Source organism: Dermacentor variabilis, chromosome 10, assembly GCF_050947875.1.
Source record: "Dermacentor variabilis isolate Ectoservices chromosome 10, ASM5094787v1, whole genome shotgun sequence".
NCBI classification, from domain to species: Eukaryota; Metazoa; Arthropoda; class Arachnida; order Ixodida; family Ixodidae; genus Dermacentor; species Dermacentor variabilis.
In genome coordinates this window covers 124,825,264-124,839,671 of record NC_134577.1, presented here as the reverse complement: position 1 = coordinate 124,839,671, position 14,408 = coordinate 124,825,264, and the positions used below count along the sequence as shown (strand labels likewise).

The following is a 14,408-nucleotide window of genomic DNA, read 5'->3' as shown; positions in this document are numbered from 1 at the left end:
CTGACGTATATCGTTATAGACCAAACAGCGGAAGGCGGGGGGGGGGGGGGGGGGGCGCAAGTCTGCGAAGAGTGGGTAGTCGGAGTGGGACTGGCGGAAGCCAGCAATATCGCGTCTCAAATTGCTCCGATGCGTGTCCGCATGACGTCGGGTCGATATTGGCTCGTACGCAGTGCATGCCGCCGTTTGTCTCTCTCTCTCTTTCTTTGCGGTCGCGCCAGTTGGTCTTTCATTTTATCGTCGCGCGCTTGGCTCTACTAGGCTGTGGGGGCTCTTTTGTTGCGCCGTTCACTTTGGGAAGTGCAGGCTTGTGGCGAGCCGGCCTCTGTTGGTGCGTGGCGTAACGCGGCTCCCTGAAGATCAATTTGGCGAATAAGATGGGATGTGTCCATTTATAGGAATGAGAAGGAAATAACCGGAAAAGGCGTATACTTAAAAACAAGAAAGTTTGAGTAGAAAGAGATGCTACGTGACGCCACTGTTCTGGGGCTTAGACAGAACGTGATGGCGTGTCATTGCCAAATGGAAAAACAAACAAACATACGAACAGAAAACCTGCTCATATGCCACTTGCGTTTACTTGAGCGACGCATTGAGTTTGCGCGACCACAAAAATGCTCGCTGATAGACGCAGGTACAGGATAATCATTTCCGGTTTTGTCTCCGTAAATGATTTATCTATCGATTGCTTTTGTATCAAATTGGAAATAATGGTGAGTCCCTAGTTTCTCCACAAACTGTTAATTGTTGAGTGAGTAATAGACGATAAATTTTGGTGATAAACGATCACCTGGTAACAGTGTTCTTCTACCGCATATTTTGCAAGCAGGTAAAGTTAAAATGAAGTCCGCTGGGGGTGTTGGAAACGATACGCATCCGCCTGCTCTGCTCCACACATATGGCATATAGTTTGTGCCTGCATATTGGTGCCGTTTGGACCCGTCAGCGTCGAATAAACAGGATCAAAGGTTGGTCGGGCGTATCTTTCAGTCTGCCCTTCTCCCATATAGGACGGCTGCAATTGACGTGCAATGGCATCCAGCCTGTTGTCGTCCCCGGCGAGTTCGAAGTGAAAATGCGCCTCACAAGCGCACGAGTCCTACTGCATGTGGCAAAAAGTATAGTTTCCAGTCTGGGCAATAGCTGGCCGCACATTTGCGTGATATGTGCAACCTGAACAGTCGGTGCTGCGCGTTCCCGTGCGAGGACGCAAACGTGGGCCTCGTGTTGTCGCCCGGCATCCTGCTTTCTCGCGAGTTGGCGCACACGGACCCCTGCTATGCGCAGCTCTTCGAGTCAGACGAACATCCACACTCGTCGCGTCTCCTCTGGTGTTTCTCGCTGCGGGATCGGATGCATTGCGCGCGCCCTCCCCTGGCCGCCTCGCCAGATAAACCCGCTCCCTCCCTAATCGCTGGCCGAAGCGCGGCGGCGACCGATAACGCCTTCGCGAAAGTGTGTCACGGTGCGCAGGAACCGAATCTCGCGACGTCACTCGGCGGCGACGGCGCCGTACGCCACGACACCAGTCACGAGAGATCGTGGCGTGTAGACTGAGTGAACGCCCAGGCTTTCTGTGTTGTTTCTTTTCCCTTTTTGCGTCCGCCTCGAAGTAACCGAGAATGCATCCCGAAGTGTGAGTGAGTGCGAGACCTTTCTCGCTTATGTATAGGGTCGCGTTGAAGGGACCACGAAAGGCGCTCAGCGCGTTCGAGTCGTTACCGCTGCAACTCCGGTGGTCCCCCGGCTTTCTGAAAGCGCCACGCGGTGTTTCAGTTCTGGCCGCCGCTCGTCGTCCGCAGAAACGTTATTCCGTGCACCCTCGTGTAGCTAGACAGGTGCTTCCGTAAGGCCTCCCCCTACTTTAGTGATTCACCACAGAGTTCTCCAATCGTGCTTGCTGCGAAACTCCCCATAGGCCGTATATGTTTAGGAATGCAACACGCTGATTGGCCAACATTTCGAGCGCCTCCCGAGTGTGGCGTCACCTGTTGGTGAAGCAATAAGCTACCAACTGGTAATATTATTTGTGTTGCGTTGCACAGGGCAGCAAGCGTCGCCGCATTTCGCAAAGTAAACATGCGCTGCGATGAATATTTTTTGCGGCCTAGCAGCCGTAGCGGCACTCTAATCACTCCTGATCATACCCGACTGCGTGCGTATAATTCGCGACTGTCTTTTAGGCCTCTTTACATTCACAGAACATCTACCTCTCGTAAATCATACCTCCACTGCAAACTCATTAACATCGGCCAAGCACTCTTTGGCCCTATTTGGCCCTTGCGCCAAAAAACACCACGTTCATCATCACAGCGTCTAATTGTTTATGTAATGTAGTCCGGTGGTTGGCAAAACTATTAAGGCGTGCAGTATATGTGTACGTTTAGGGTTTTAGGCTTCGCTTATACAATGTTGCGGCAAACATTTAGAAGCGCTTGTTGCCGTTTTTATCGCAGTTCTGATGCGTTCTGCACACCTTAAAAGATACACTGGCGTTGTGCCATCGCTGCTTTCTTTTTTAAAGCGATAGCTTTACTGGCCGCCAACTTGCGATTTTGCCGTGGCGGTGCTCCGAGGAGGCACATGACGTCACAACGCGCGCATCGCCGCGGATATTTCTCTCTCTCTCGCTGCCTAGTCACTACTGCGCATGCGCCACTAGTAGCACCGAGCCGCAGGTTTAGCGCCGCTGCGCAGCCGCGCCTTTCCGCCGGACCCGTTTGGTATGACGTCACACGCGTTCCTCGTCGTTGCGCTCGCCTCCGCTCGCTTCGGCAGCTGTGTCGCATGCCTGAAAACGTGTCGGAGGATTGAAAAGGAGAGCTCGCGTGCGCCGCAACCACAGTTGAGGTGGCAGTATGGACGGCGACAATTCTGATAAGCATGAGGAGGCCTGGAATCGACATCGGAACGAGGTGAAGAGGAAACGAATCGCCCAGGAAACAGACGAACAGCGCGCCGAACGACTGGCTAAACGCCACAAGATAGCTAGACAACCAGACTAATCTGGACTTGCAATCAAGATTAACCAAGGTTAACCATGTCATGCTTAGCTTTCGCTACGTATATCCTGGCATAGCCGAACTAAGCCACTGCCAATTTCTTCCTTCATTTCTTTTTTTTTTGCTACTGGATGAACAACCAAACGCAGACCATTTTCTTGACATATTTCCTCGTGCCTGATGCGTGCACGAAGGCGAAGGAACTGCAGGGAGTCTAGTTAGCTGCCTAGGGTGTGGGCGAAAAAGACAAGAAAAAAAAAATCTGTGGCGATTTAGAGGTAAACGCGAGAGAAATGCGTGGGCATTACGTCTCACCTTGTTGGGGTCCCAGATCCGTGATAGAAACTGGCTGCACCATATTACAAAGTGTTATTCAGGAGCTCACTACACTCACGTTCTGACTCTCTGAGAAACCCAAGAGCGGTATATATATATATATATATATATATATATATATATATATATATATATATATATATATATATATATATATATATTGTCACGTGGTGGTGACGTTGAATAACACAGTAGCAATACTGTGAAAGACAAAAGTAACTTTTATTTGGCGAACCTGTGCCCACAAAAACAGGCTACACTTATAGCACAACTGTAGCGGCGAACACGGTCGGCGATCGTCGAAAATCTGATCAGCGGGTCAAGCGCGTCGGCTTTTATACAGCAATCGTCGAATGTTCCAGACTAATCGTTGGGACCCGCGTGCTTTCCACAAAGTTCTACACCATTCCCGTCAGGCGATGAAATCAGGTAACACAAGGTTCGGCGACAACAGACAGCGGCTAGAAGCATCGATAACTTTCCAGAAACTTCGGATACACGCAGGCGCGTCCCGCGCTGTGCGATAACATTTGTTAGGCGGCGAAACGTGGTCGCCCGATAAAGATAAGTACACGTGTCAGTATATATATATATATATATATATCGTTACCGGTTTCCCACACCTCACACACATACAATTCTTTCCGCTTAGACACTTCTAAGTCTAACGCATTGAAAACACTCGCAATGCAGACGAGAAACGGTGCACAATGCGAATTCCACTTCATTCGGTTTTTAAACGTTCGTTAGTGTGCTCATTTGTTCATTAAACGCTCGTTAGGGTGGCCAGTGGAGGCTGTGCACACCGGAAGTTGAACTGTTTTCGCAAAATAGACACGAAGCGCGCGCATAGCGCAGTCTGCCAACGCAGCAGAATGCTTTCAACGGAGAACCTGGGCCTCGTTCTGCTAGCGCGTCGCCTGCAAGCGCTAGTTCCTCTGAGTGTGGGGAGGGGATTCAACGACCAGAGCGCGAGAAACGAAGAATTAACGCTTGCGGCACCACTCGCAAGCGACATGGCCTGCAGGAAGGAAGGAAGGAAAAAGTGGAGAAGGAAGGCAGGGAGGTTAACCAGTTTTTCCTAACCGGTTTGCTGCCCTACACATGGGAGCGGGATGGGGGGGATGAAAGATGGGGAGAAGAGATAGAGGGCACATAACACGGCACACACATCGTTGGTTACAGTCTGTCACTCTTGTGCGGTACGTGACATCACTGTCACAGCCGCTTGTCCAAGCCCGTATCCTTCATAAACCGAAGTAGTCCCTTCGTCGCCTTCAGCTGCGATGACTGCAGATAACTGGCACTGTTCGGCGCTTCGTTCTCACCGTCGGCGCCTCGTAATGCGGTGAACGTCAGAGCGCGCACGCTACCTCGCTGCCGTAGTACATGGTCTCGTGACCACCGCTATAGAGACCGACGAGCGCGACAGGTTCCCTGTGTCGCCGCAGCGATCGGTTGCCGTCGTTCCCGTACTGCCTTGCCTGCGATGCCGCGCCAAGTGACTCTACAAAGCGGAAGCAAGCCGCGGCAACGACGCCAGCGCCATGCACCGTTCGTAGTCTGTGCACTGTGGAGCAGCCAGCTTTATGGGCGCAACGAGCGTGCAAAGTCGCTACGACAGCGGAAGGTGCAGCAGCCGTGTGCTTCTCTCTCGTTGCTCAGAGGTGGCGCGTCGGCTTGCTAACCTCGGAAGCCTATGGCTAAGCCTATATAGCCTATGGGCATGCGTGGGTTTCCCAATGGAGTTTCGCGACTGGTGTGATTGAAGAACTCTGGCTCGCTAAGTATATCGCGGTGTGTCTTTGAATTCGAGGTAAATAACCGTGCAAGCAGTCGGACAGACGTAAAATCGATAGTTATTCTCGAGAACCTGTACAAGAAAAGAAAGAACCGAAGGGGCACGCAGGAAAGTCTGCTTCGGTGAGCATTGGTGTTAGTTTCCCGACACCCTTCACGTCTTGCTTCGGTAAAGGAAGTGATGGGAGTTTGAACGGTTTCCCTTCATTTTTCGTTCTTTTCGATCGTTCACCCAGAACTCGTGCCATTTTTGAAAAATCGTCGTTGGTCAAGTAGGAGACGATTTTTCACCCTGGAATGTCCGGGTGTCGGAGCGGCCACCGCCCTCTGCCTCGCGTCTTCATCGGACGCTTCCGGAGCAGACGACATTTTTTTGCCGATGCCGAAAGCGATTTCGCGGTTCCTCCGTTGTTTCTCTTAATGGTAACTTCGGCAAAGCGAAGTTCACTCAAACCTGTTCTCACTGAACGCCGAGTGAACGGATCTATCAATGATAAACCAGCCGTCGCCTTAACTTGGGCCTGGATGTCGTTGACGCTAGTCGTTTTTAGGACAGAAGGCCCTTTTGACCGTTATTTTATTGTTTTCTTCCGCTGTCTCTAGGAGTAGTGGATGCAGTTGGATATATGGTATATCGTTGGATACATAGTTGGATGATATATCGCGCGCCTCCTCGTTTCAAGCACGTCGAAAAGACGAGATCCTATTCGTGGGTGAAGAAGCCTCTGAGCATAGGCGTTCTTCGCACAGTTGTGCAGAAACTGCTTTCGGGTCCGATGATTAGAGAAAATATTTATTTCGACGATGAGCAACTCTGACAAGTTTGCGATAGCGCGGCTTCTTCACCGGGGCGGCGACGGTCGTCTTTCCGGCCGTCAGGAGGAGGAGGAGGCTGGCAGACCCAAACTGCTACCGATCTCGGCTTCCGCAGGCCGAGACCGCGATACAAAGACACCCGTCTCGGACATGCTTCCGTGCGGCAACGCAGACGGCGTGGTCCGGCCGACTGACACCCGCTTGTGCGAGATCCATTTTTCAAAGAAGCGCGCGCGCCGCCGGCCGTCTGGGTCGACGACGCGGCGCGCGCGATAAGCAGCTCCTGCGGCCGAGCTCGTTCCTCTGCAGCGAGACGTGTCGCATGCAACAGCGCGGCCACGGGCCACTCACGCTCAACTCGCGTATCGCTTTGGTACGCACCGAATGCAGCGTGTGCGCCGTTACAGCGACCTAAATTGCTATGGCCAAATCAGCTGCGTGTTCGATGTTATTTCACCTAAACGACATCCTGAAATCCGTAGACATGATTTTCTCAATTGACACCCGCAAGGCGTCAACGCAGTAAGACAGTGGGCTCGTATCCCCCCGGGCCATTTTGCTTTGCAGTGCGGACTTGCACCGGGCTGTTGCGGCGAGCGAAGCGAAAGCAAGGCTCTCAGAAAGAAGTCGTTCTGTTCCGCCTGTTTTGTCTCGGTCACGGGTGCCATTTCCGGAAGACATTGCCTCCAATTTCCGCCAAACCGCGCGCGCTCGTAAGGAACATTTCGCGCCCTTCGCCGAAGCTCCCACGACGACGGCGCCTCGTCTGAAGGGTTCCGCTTCGAATTCGCCCTTCACAGCGCGTTGTCGCAGAGCTGACCCGACTGGACGGCTGACGCGTCGGCCGAAGGGGCGAGCCGCGTCCTTCCCCGCTTCTTGTCGCGCCTTTCGCGACCGCTTTCTTTCGGCACAGCCCGCTGCTTTTCTTTATCGCCTCGCGTGCACGTCTATCAGCTATGCCACATTGTTCCCCCTGGCTGTTACTTTCCCCGCGCGCTCCACTGCGGCGAGGCGCAGCCGACTGCTTGGGAGATTCGCTTTCTGACTCGCAACTCGCATCGCGACCTCGGGATTTCATTTCGCTGTACAATGCACCCAAATTTGTATTGTCTTCCCAGTCGTCTAAATGCCACCTTCAGAATGGTCCGCGTCATTCTTTTATCACTATTGACTGCCTCTGTTTTTACTCGTAATCTTTGCCGTCCGCTTTATCCACTAATCACAGTCTAAGAGAAACAGCGTTGTGTGCACTTACGTGGCCTGAGCGCAGTTCGAGTGTGGGTTTCTAGCGCGGCGTTTTTTTTTTATTTATTTGTTTCCAGAAGCCAGGAGGTACATGGTTGTGCCGGAAAAACAAGGGTAAGGAAGTTGCGGAGAAAGCAGCCTGACTGGCCTCAGGTTCCGCTTACGATGGCAGCAGCTGGCAGGTGGCAAACGTGTTAAGGGAAAAAGGCTGAAGCCTTCCACGAGAAGAGAAAGCGCGCGGAAGAAGCCCTCTTGACTGACGCTAGTGCGGCACACCCGTGAATGGAGTGTTAAGCAAATGGCTGGTCTTGAAGATAGTAAAATTTATGGAAACGCATTAAGTACGAGACGGAGGGGTTCGGTTGCATCGGCGTCGCCCTATGTCCTCATTCACTTGAGAGATTTTACGGTGTGTGAGCTGGAACAGTCGAGAAGTGTTCGAGTTGGGGGCAGGATATGAGCCCTCTACGTGTTTCGCCTTTTCATGTTGGGCACGGAGAGAGGGCGTGGATGCCAACCAGAAAATAGCCTGGTCGACTGCGCCGTACACAGGGGGGATGGCGGCGAGAAAGGATGGCGCCCTTCTGCTCGCGGTGTTCCACTCGGCCAACGGGAGTGCGCGTGGCGGACGGCGGCGCAGATGGGGCCACGCGACGGTACTATTCACGTGAGGCCCGGGCAGCCTTGCCTGCGCAGTTGTTTCCAGTGCCATGGTGGGGTAAACGTAGAAAAGAATTTGCGCAGGCAAGAAAATGGAATGGCTGGCCGCGAGCGTAAGACGGGGAGGACGTGTTTGCCCGCTAATCGCTAAGCATATCATATTGACCGCAAATAAAGACGGGGACAGAGGGAGAGAACACATAAACAGCACGGGCGGTATTCTATGTAGTATTCTGTAGTATATGTATATGTATTATATGTATTCTAACATGTGTTCTCACCCTCTGTCCCCGTCTTTATTTGCGGTCAATATGATATGCAGTAAACACCAACTAGGCCAAAGTGAAGTTCTTCTATCGCTAAGCGACTTGGGAAAATTTCACCTGTGAAAATTACGCCTCTGCAGAGTTGCTTTTCAGCAGCAAATACATCCTGCGCAAGTTTATTATGTGTCAAGCGGCGTAGATCTTCCGGAGGTGCCATTCCTCCGGACTGTAGTGATGCTGCGCGGTTTCCGTCCGTCAGTTGTCCACTGTTTTCCGCCGCTTATTGTTTGGGAGCTTTTCAAAGTGGATAGTACATAATTTCCGCGTGTAATACGGGCTCTGTCTGTTAAGCCATTGCGATGTTGTAGCTTAGGAACATTCTGTCGTTACAGAAGTATGTCGTCCTAGATTCACCCACAATACAACGATGTTGACTTGTTGAAACGATAGTGGCCATGGGAACACTAGTTGGAAGGAACTCGCGTAGAAGGCGCATAATTTGCACCAAGCTGCTATCTTCCCATTGGTCAGCTGTCCCGCTTATGGCCTGCTGGCGCCGAGGTCTTTTGCAGCGCCGAATAATGATTCCCTGAGCGTGCCGTGCGTAATCCATTCAGAGAACTCCGGAACAGATCTGTCGGCTTACGTCACCGACAAGACAGGTGTGCACACCCTTATGCAATGAAGGATGAATTGTTTGTTCATTAGACTTTAGCATACGACTCCTAATGAGCAGGCGCGTTAATGAGAGACCAAGGTTACGAAATATAATGACTTCCCCGAGTTAATCACTTTACGATCACAGGCAAGGTCCTGTCTGTGCTGAGAACAGAAACAAAAGAAAAAAAGCACAACTCAGCGGCAGACCGTGCGCTGGGGAACGCGGGAGTTCCGCAGGCACTCGCGGCTATTCGGAAAGTGAAACTACGGTGTGTTGCGAAATTATCCTAAACGACGCGCAGCTTCATTGTAGGTGGTTCTTGCAAGTGCCCTGTGGACAAGTATAGCGTTTTCTTTTGTGTGTTCGAGTCGCCCGTTTTGGAACGAGCGTCTGCCCGCAACCAAAATCGGGGAGAGTTGGAAGTGTTGTGCAATGCCGTCTTTGCTAGTACAGTTGCTGTCATCCCATGTTATCAGCTGCGCAATCACCCCTCCTTTTTTTTTTCAGCATTGTGGACTACTGTTGATGTCTTTTCATGTCTGATGACGCCAGGTAATAGTGGGTACTGTCAGAGAAAGGATGATCTAATAATCGTTTTGCTCAGCTTGCAGCGCAGACTTCATCTCTCATGTAGTATACATTGTAGACAGAACTGTTGACTGATTCTTTCTTCTTCTGGACTGAAGTGCAAGCCCGTGGTACAGTTCGTCTAACATTGTTTTTCCGTAGCAATTAATAAAATGTTAAGTGAATTTGTAATTTTCACTTGGTGCAATTTTCACTTTTTCAGTTGCCGAAACATTATGAATTCAAATTCCAGTGCGAACGTGCCTAAAAAAAGATATCTACGCAGACTTTTTCGGGCATCACTTGGAGTTTCTTTTGTAATTGCCCTTGAGATTTGAGGCTTGCCCCCCATTCAAAGGAGCGCTGCCAGAGAAAACTGTGCATCAAAAGAATCCTGTTTCAGCGATAGGTAAAAGTCACGTGCATTGAAGGAGGAACGTCGTGTGTCGCGAGCGCTGGATACCATCAGGGAGCCAACTAAAGCTGTGCCCTTTGACTCGCAGATGTCGCCTGAACAACAGCTGTCACGTTCTAGTGGACAGCCTGACCTTCGGTGACCCCTGTCCCGGCACCTATAAGTACTTAGAGGTGCAGTACCGGTGCCTAATAGGTTGGTTCCCTTAACACAGTTGCTCGCCGTCGGATCATCGCCATCACCTCTTCACGGACGCCTGTCCGTCTTTTCGCCTCCTTTGGTCTCCGGGCAGAGGAGCGGCTCCTTCGAATACTAACCGCTGTTTTCGTGCGACGCTGTGAGGACACTAACCGAGGATTGGGCACGAACCGTTCTTCGCCGCGCCTGCTGGTGTACTGTCTGCATCCGAGTGTAGCGCACTCTCACGGACTCGGACTGGCCAGGATGTCGCCGTCGTAGGCCGGAGGCGAGAAGGATAGCCGAGAAAAGGGCCACATTTACAGCGGCACAAAACTGGTTGACGATCGTGGCTTCAGCAGGTCGCGTTAATTTCTGCTCTGTTAAGGCATGGAGCTTCTAATGCTCGCAAATACTATTACAGATCGAAACTTTGAGTTGGACATTATGCGTCCCGTGAATATTTGCGGCGAAGTTTACCCTGCATTACCCGCCTTGTCAATAATACCGACTGAGGCGGTTGCGCATTGTAGCTGCACGTGGCCGCGCGTCGCGACACGCGCACCAATGTGGCGGGAGAAAAAGAGTCGACGGGAGAGCGAGGCCGAATTTTACCCGCGGACAGCTTTTCGTTCATTTTCTGTGCGCGGGGCTCGATGGCAGCACCCGGCGGCCGCGGTCGGCAAAAGCCGGCAGCATTCGATGGGAAAGCTTGGTCTTAAAACGGCGAACACGAGACAAAGTGGCCAGAGGCAGGAAAACGACACCTCGGCACCCGCGTTGCTTATCGCGAAGGCCCGATGGAGAACTGTGGCGTCGTGCGCGCAACGGCAGGCACCGTATCGCAGCATGCCCGAGTTCGTGCCCCCCTCGTCGATATATAGGCCGCGTCCTCGAGGGAACGGTCGAGGCCCCACGCAGTGGCGCGCAATGCCGGCTATAAGCGGCCCTCCACGTCGCGCCATCTGGAAACGCCGGCGAACTTCCACCCATTCTGACCCCCTGTTACCTCGTTAAGCGCTTCGGCGAGTGCGCGTTCATTAAACCCGGCGCCCGTCTTCTAATTCCTTTCGCCCGCACGCGGCGCTTAAGCCCTTCGCGCGGCGCGTTACGCCTCGTTTCGACGCCGGTTCGAAACCGTTACAAAGTACCGCGCACCGTTGGGCGACAGCACTGCAGCTCAGTGCCCTTCCTCGGTGGTTCTATCCGCGCGCGATGAAAGCAGCTCGGCGCCTGCTGGCGGTATTTTGCTAAAGAGCCTGGCGGCGACGCCACTTGTTCGATTAGCGTCTTTCCCAGAGCAGTGTGCGTAGTACATCTGACGCGTGCTTTGTTCTCGGCGCTGTGCCTGGGTGTGCAGGCGTTGTGCTCAGCCGCTGCTGTCGGTGCGGGCGTCGGCGAGTTCCGAAACGCGGCCCGAGTTCGAATGCTTGCGCCGCAACCGGAAACAAGTGAGAGGCGAACGTGGCGCTGTTCCAGCGCGAACAACGCGGTGTGCGTGACTGTGTGTGCACTGTATTCGCGAGTGGCGAACCCGCAGTAACGAGCCCTCAAAACACACACACAGAGTTCATGAAAAGTTCACAGGGATTGTACACGTAAAGGCGACTGGTGCAAAATCTAGTGACAACACGCTATTTTAACCTCACGAGAACATTTTTCGCTTAGGGCTGCTTTGTTGTCTCAAATTTCGTGATATGACTGCATTTATTTTTTGTTCGTTGTGTTCCATAAACGCTTGACCCCGTAGTTTGCGTGGTTCCCCGGGGATTTTATTTAGGATGCAGTTTATTTTAGGATGCAGTTGTGACCCTTGTGCCACTTTGTTTCTCCGATGGTGCGCGGCCTGAGTGCATGCGACCACCGTCTTCGCTTTTTTCCCCCGCAACGCTAGCAAGCACACTACACGCACTCTATTCAAAGACGACTTTCTAAATGCGGGATCTGGTGGATTAACATTACGAATATTAAAGCGTCGGATGACCGCTCTTTGTCGCCTGTGTTATAACGCGTGGTTCCATTATTCTTAATGCATTCCTACCGTCGTGTTTCTTGCCATGCAGATCGGGGACCTACGGCAATGGAATGTCTTTTTCCTGGAGTTAGGATTGAAACACCGTTCACCCGTGGATCTCGCGTATAGGCTGCACAGGCTGTCGCTCGAAGGAGGTGAAGACGTTGCATGGAGCGTCCTGTTTTGGACGCCCGTTGTTTGGATCGGACTGCTGGTACGATCTGTTGGGAACTCGGCGCTGACGCCCGTGGTTGTACCTGGGTCGCAAGCCCCAAGGGTAGCGTTGGCCTGGCGGCCTGGGGTACAACTGGAAGCATCCGAAGGTCCCGGCAAAGCATGAGTCGACTGGTAACAACGAAACAACTTGTTTATTTTAACATCGCAAAGAGTTGGCGGTCAGGTTTGACCGAAGTAGAGAGACGGGAGAGCACTTCACTCAACAGAAGAAATCGGAGCCCCTCCCTTTGGCGTCCGGGGGCAGCTGTTTTTATACTCTCGCAGTTGAGGGCAAGAAGGAACCCCTCAAAAGACGAGCACGTGAATGTACAATGGGCTAATGGTGACGCACACTGTCGTAGCGATGCCGTAGCACCATGTCGAGCACGATCTCGTAGCACCCTGTCGTGGCGCTGCCGGTCGGACACAATGACTGTAATGAGAAGATGGTCCCTGCTTTGGCATCGCCTGTTTCGGGCATAATGACTGGAACGAGATCCCTGCTTTGGCATCGCCTGTTTCGGGCCCAATAACTGGAATGAGATCCCTGCTTTGGCATCGCCTGTTTCGGGCACAATGACTGGAACGAGATCCCTGCTTTGGCATCGCCTGTTTCGGGCCCAATAACTGGAATGAGATCCCTGCTTTGGCATCGCCTGTTTCGGGCACAATGACTGGAATGCGAGGATGATCCCTAGGCGGTCGCATCGCCGCAGTCGCGCCTGGAAACACCTGGCGATGAGTGTTGCGGCGACGACGATCGGGCCAAAATGTCCGCCGCCCCGCCGCAGTCGCGCCGGCAAAACCACGTGTCGCAGGCGAAACGCAACAGACCGCCCCGCCGGGGGAAGGAGATCCCGATGGACAGGGGACTGCATCCGCTGTCCGGAGGGATGTCGCTCGATGATGCTCATAATCGAAGTCGGGCGTCCCTCGACGTTTCTTGAGCGCAGCGCACAGAGAAGGCCTCGTTCTCTTGTTCAGGTTCGCACGGGACACTGCAAAGTGACTTCGGGAGAGTTCACATTTTTGTTCTCGTTCCCGGCAAGCGTTAGAACTACGCTGAAACTCAACCGCTCAGTCAGCAAGCACGGCACAACCCTCACTAAGCCCTGCCAGGCTCTTTCCCCTTTTTATTCCACTGCCTAGTTCCTTACAGTAGTCTAGCATCACTCAGAACGCGTCCACAAATTGAAAAATTGCACTAGAAAGCATATCATCACTTTGAAACACTAAACAAAAGCAATATGTTAAAAAAAAATCCTGCCTCAGGAAGAAAAACATCAGTAACAAACAATTTTGAGGCTGATTCCTACGTTAGGGGCTTCGACTTAAGCCATCGGCGTTACCGTTGAGACTCCCCTTTTTGTAACGCACCTCAAAGGAATATTGTTGTAAAGCGAGGCTCCAGCGCAGGAGGCGGCCATTTTTGGGAGAGATGGTCTGCAGCCATTGGAGAGGGCAGTGATCCGTCTCAATGATAAACCTCGAGCCGGCTAGATAGCATGACAATTTCTGAACGGCCCACACGAGACATGCACACTCTTTCTCGGTGGCGCTATACGCCTGCTCACGACTGGTCAGCTTACGACTAGCATACAGGACGGGGTGTTCTACTTCTCCATTTTCCCGTTGGCACAGTACAACGCCCATGCCTCGCTCACTAGCATCGCACTGAACAATGAACCCTTTTGTATAGTCTGGCGATCGTAGCACAGGCTGGCTTGTTAGGGCACTCTTTAGGGCGCTAAAAGCTCTTTCCTTGGTCTCGTCCCAGACGACTGTTTGAGGCTCTGTCTTTCTTAGAGCATCCGTCAGGGGAGCCGCGATATCAGAGTACCTAGGGATGTACCTCTGATAGTAGCCGGCGACACCCAAGAACGACCGAATATCGGTCTTGGTGCGCGGTTGCGGAAAGTCTCGCACAGCGGCCACTTTTATTTCAGAGGGGCGGCGACGACCCTGACCAATCACGTGACCGAGGTAGACAACCTCGGCCTGTGCTATCTGGCACTTAGGAGCCTTGACTGTCAAGCCCGCTTCGCGCAGGCGGGTTAGCACTGCCCGCAAGTGTGTCATATGCTCAGACCAGGATGCGGAGAATATCGCTACGTCGTCTAGATACGGTAAAGCGAATTCTTGCTGTCCCCGCAACACTTTATCCATGAGACTTGAAAAACAGTATGGCGCGTTCTTCAAACCAAAACTCAACACTTTAGGACGGAATGTTCCC

General features: G+C 52.5%; 1 protein-coding gene across 9 annotated transcripts in view; it reads left to right on the top strand.

The window, feature by feature from the left end:
* LOC142560944 (latrophilin Cirl-like) overlaps positions 1–14,408 on the top strand; it is a 521,606-nt gene that overhangs the window by 377,982 nt on the left and 129,216 nt on the right. Inside the window, exon 6 of one of the 9 annotated variants that reach the window (XM_075673373.1) lies at positions 9,857–9,963. The exons of the other annotated variants lie outside the window; for them this stretch is intronic. Coding sequence (XP_075529488.1) covers positions 9,857–9,963 — 107 coding nt within the window. The remainder of the gene's footprint in view (positions 1–9,856; positions 9,964–14,408) is intronic. 9 annotated transcript variants of the gene reach the window in all.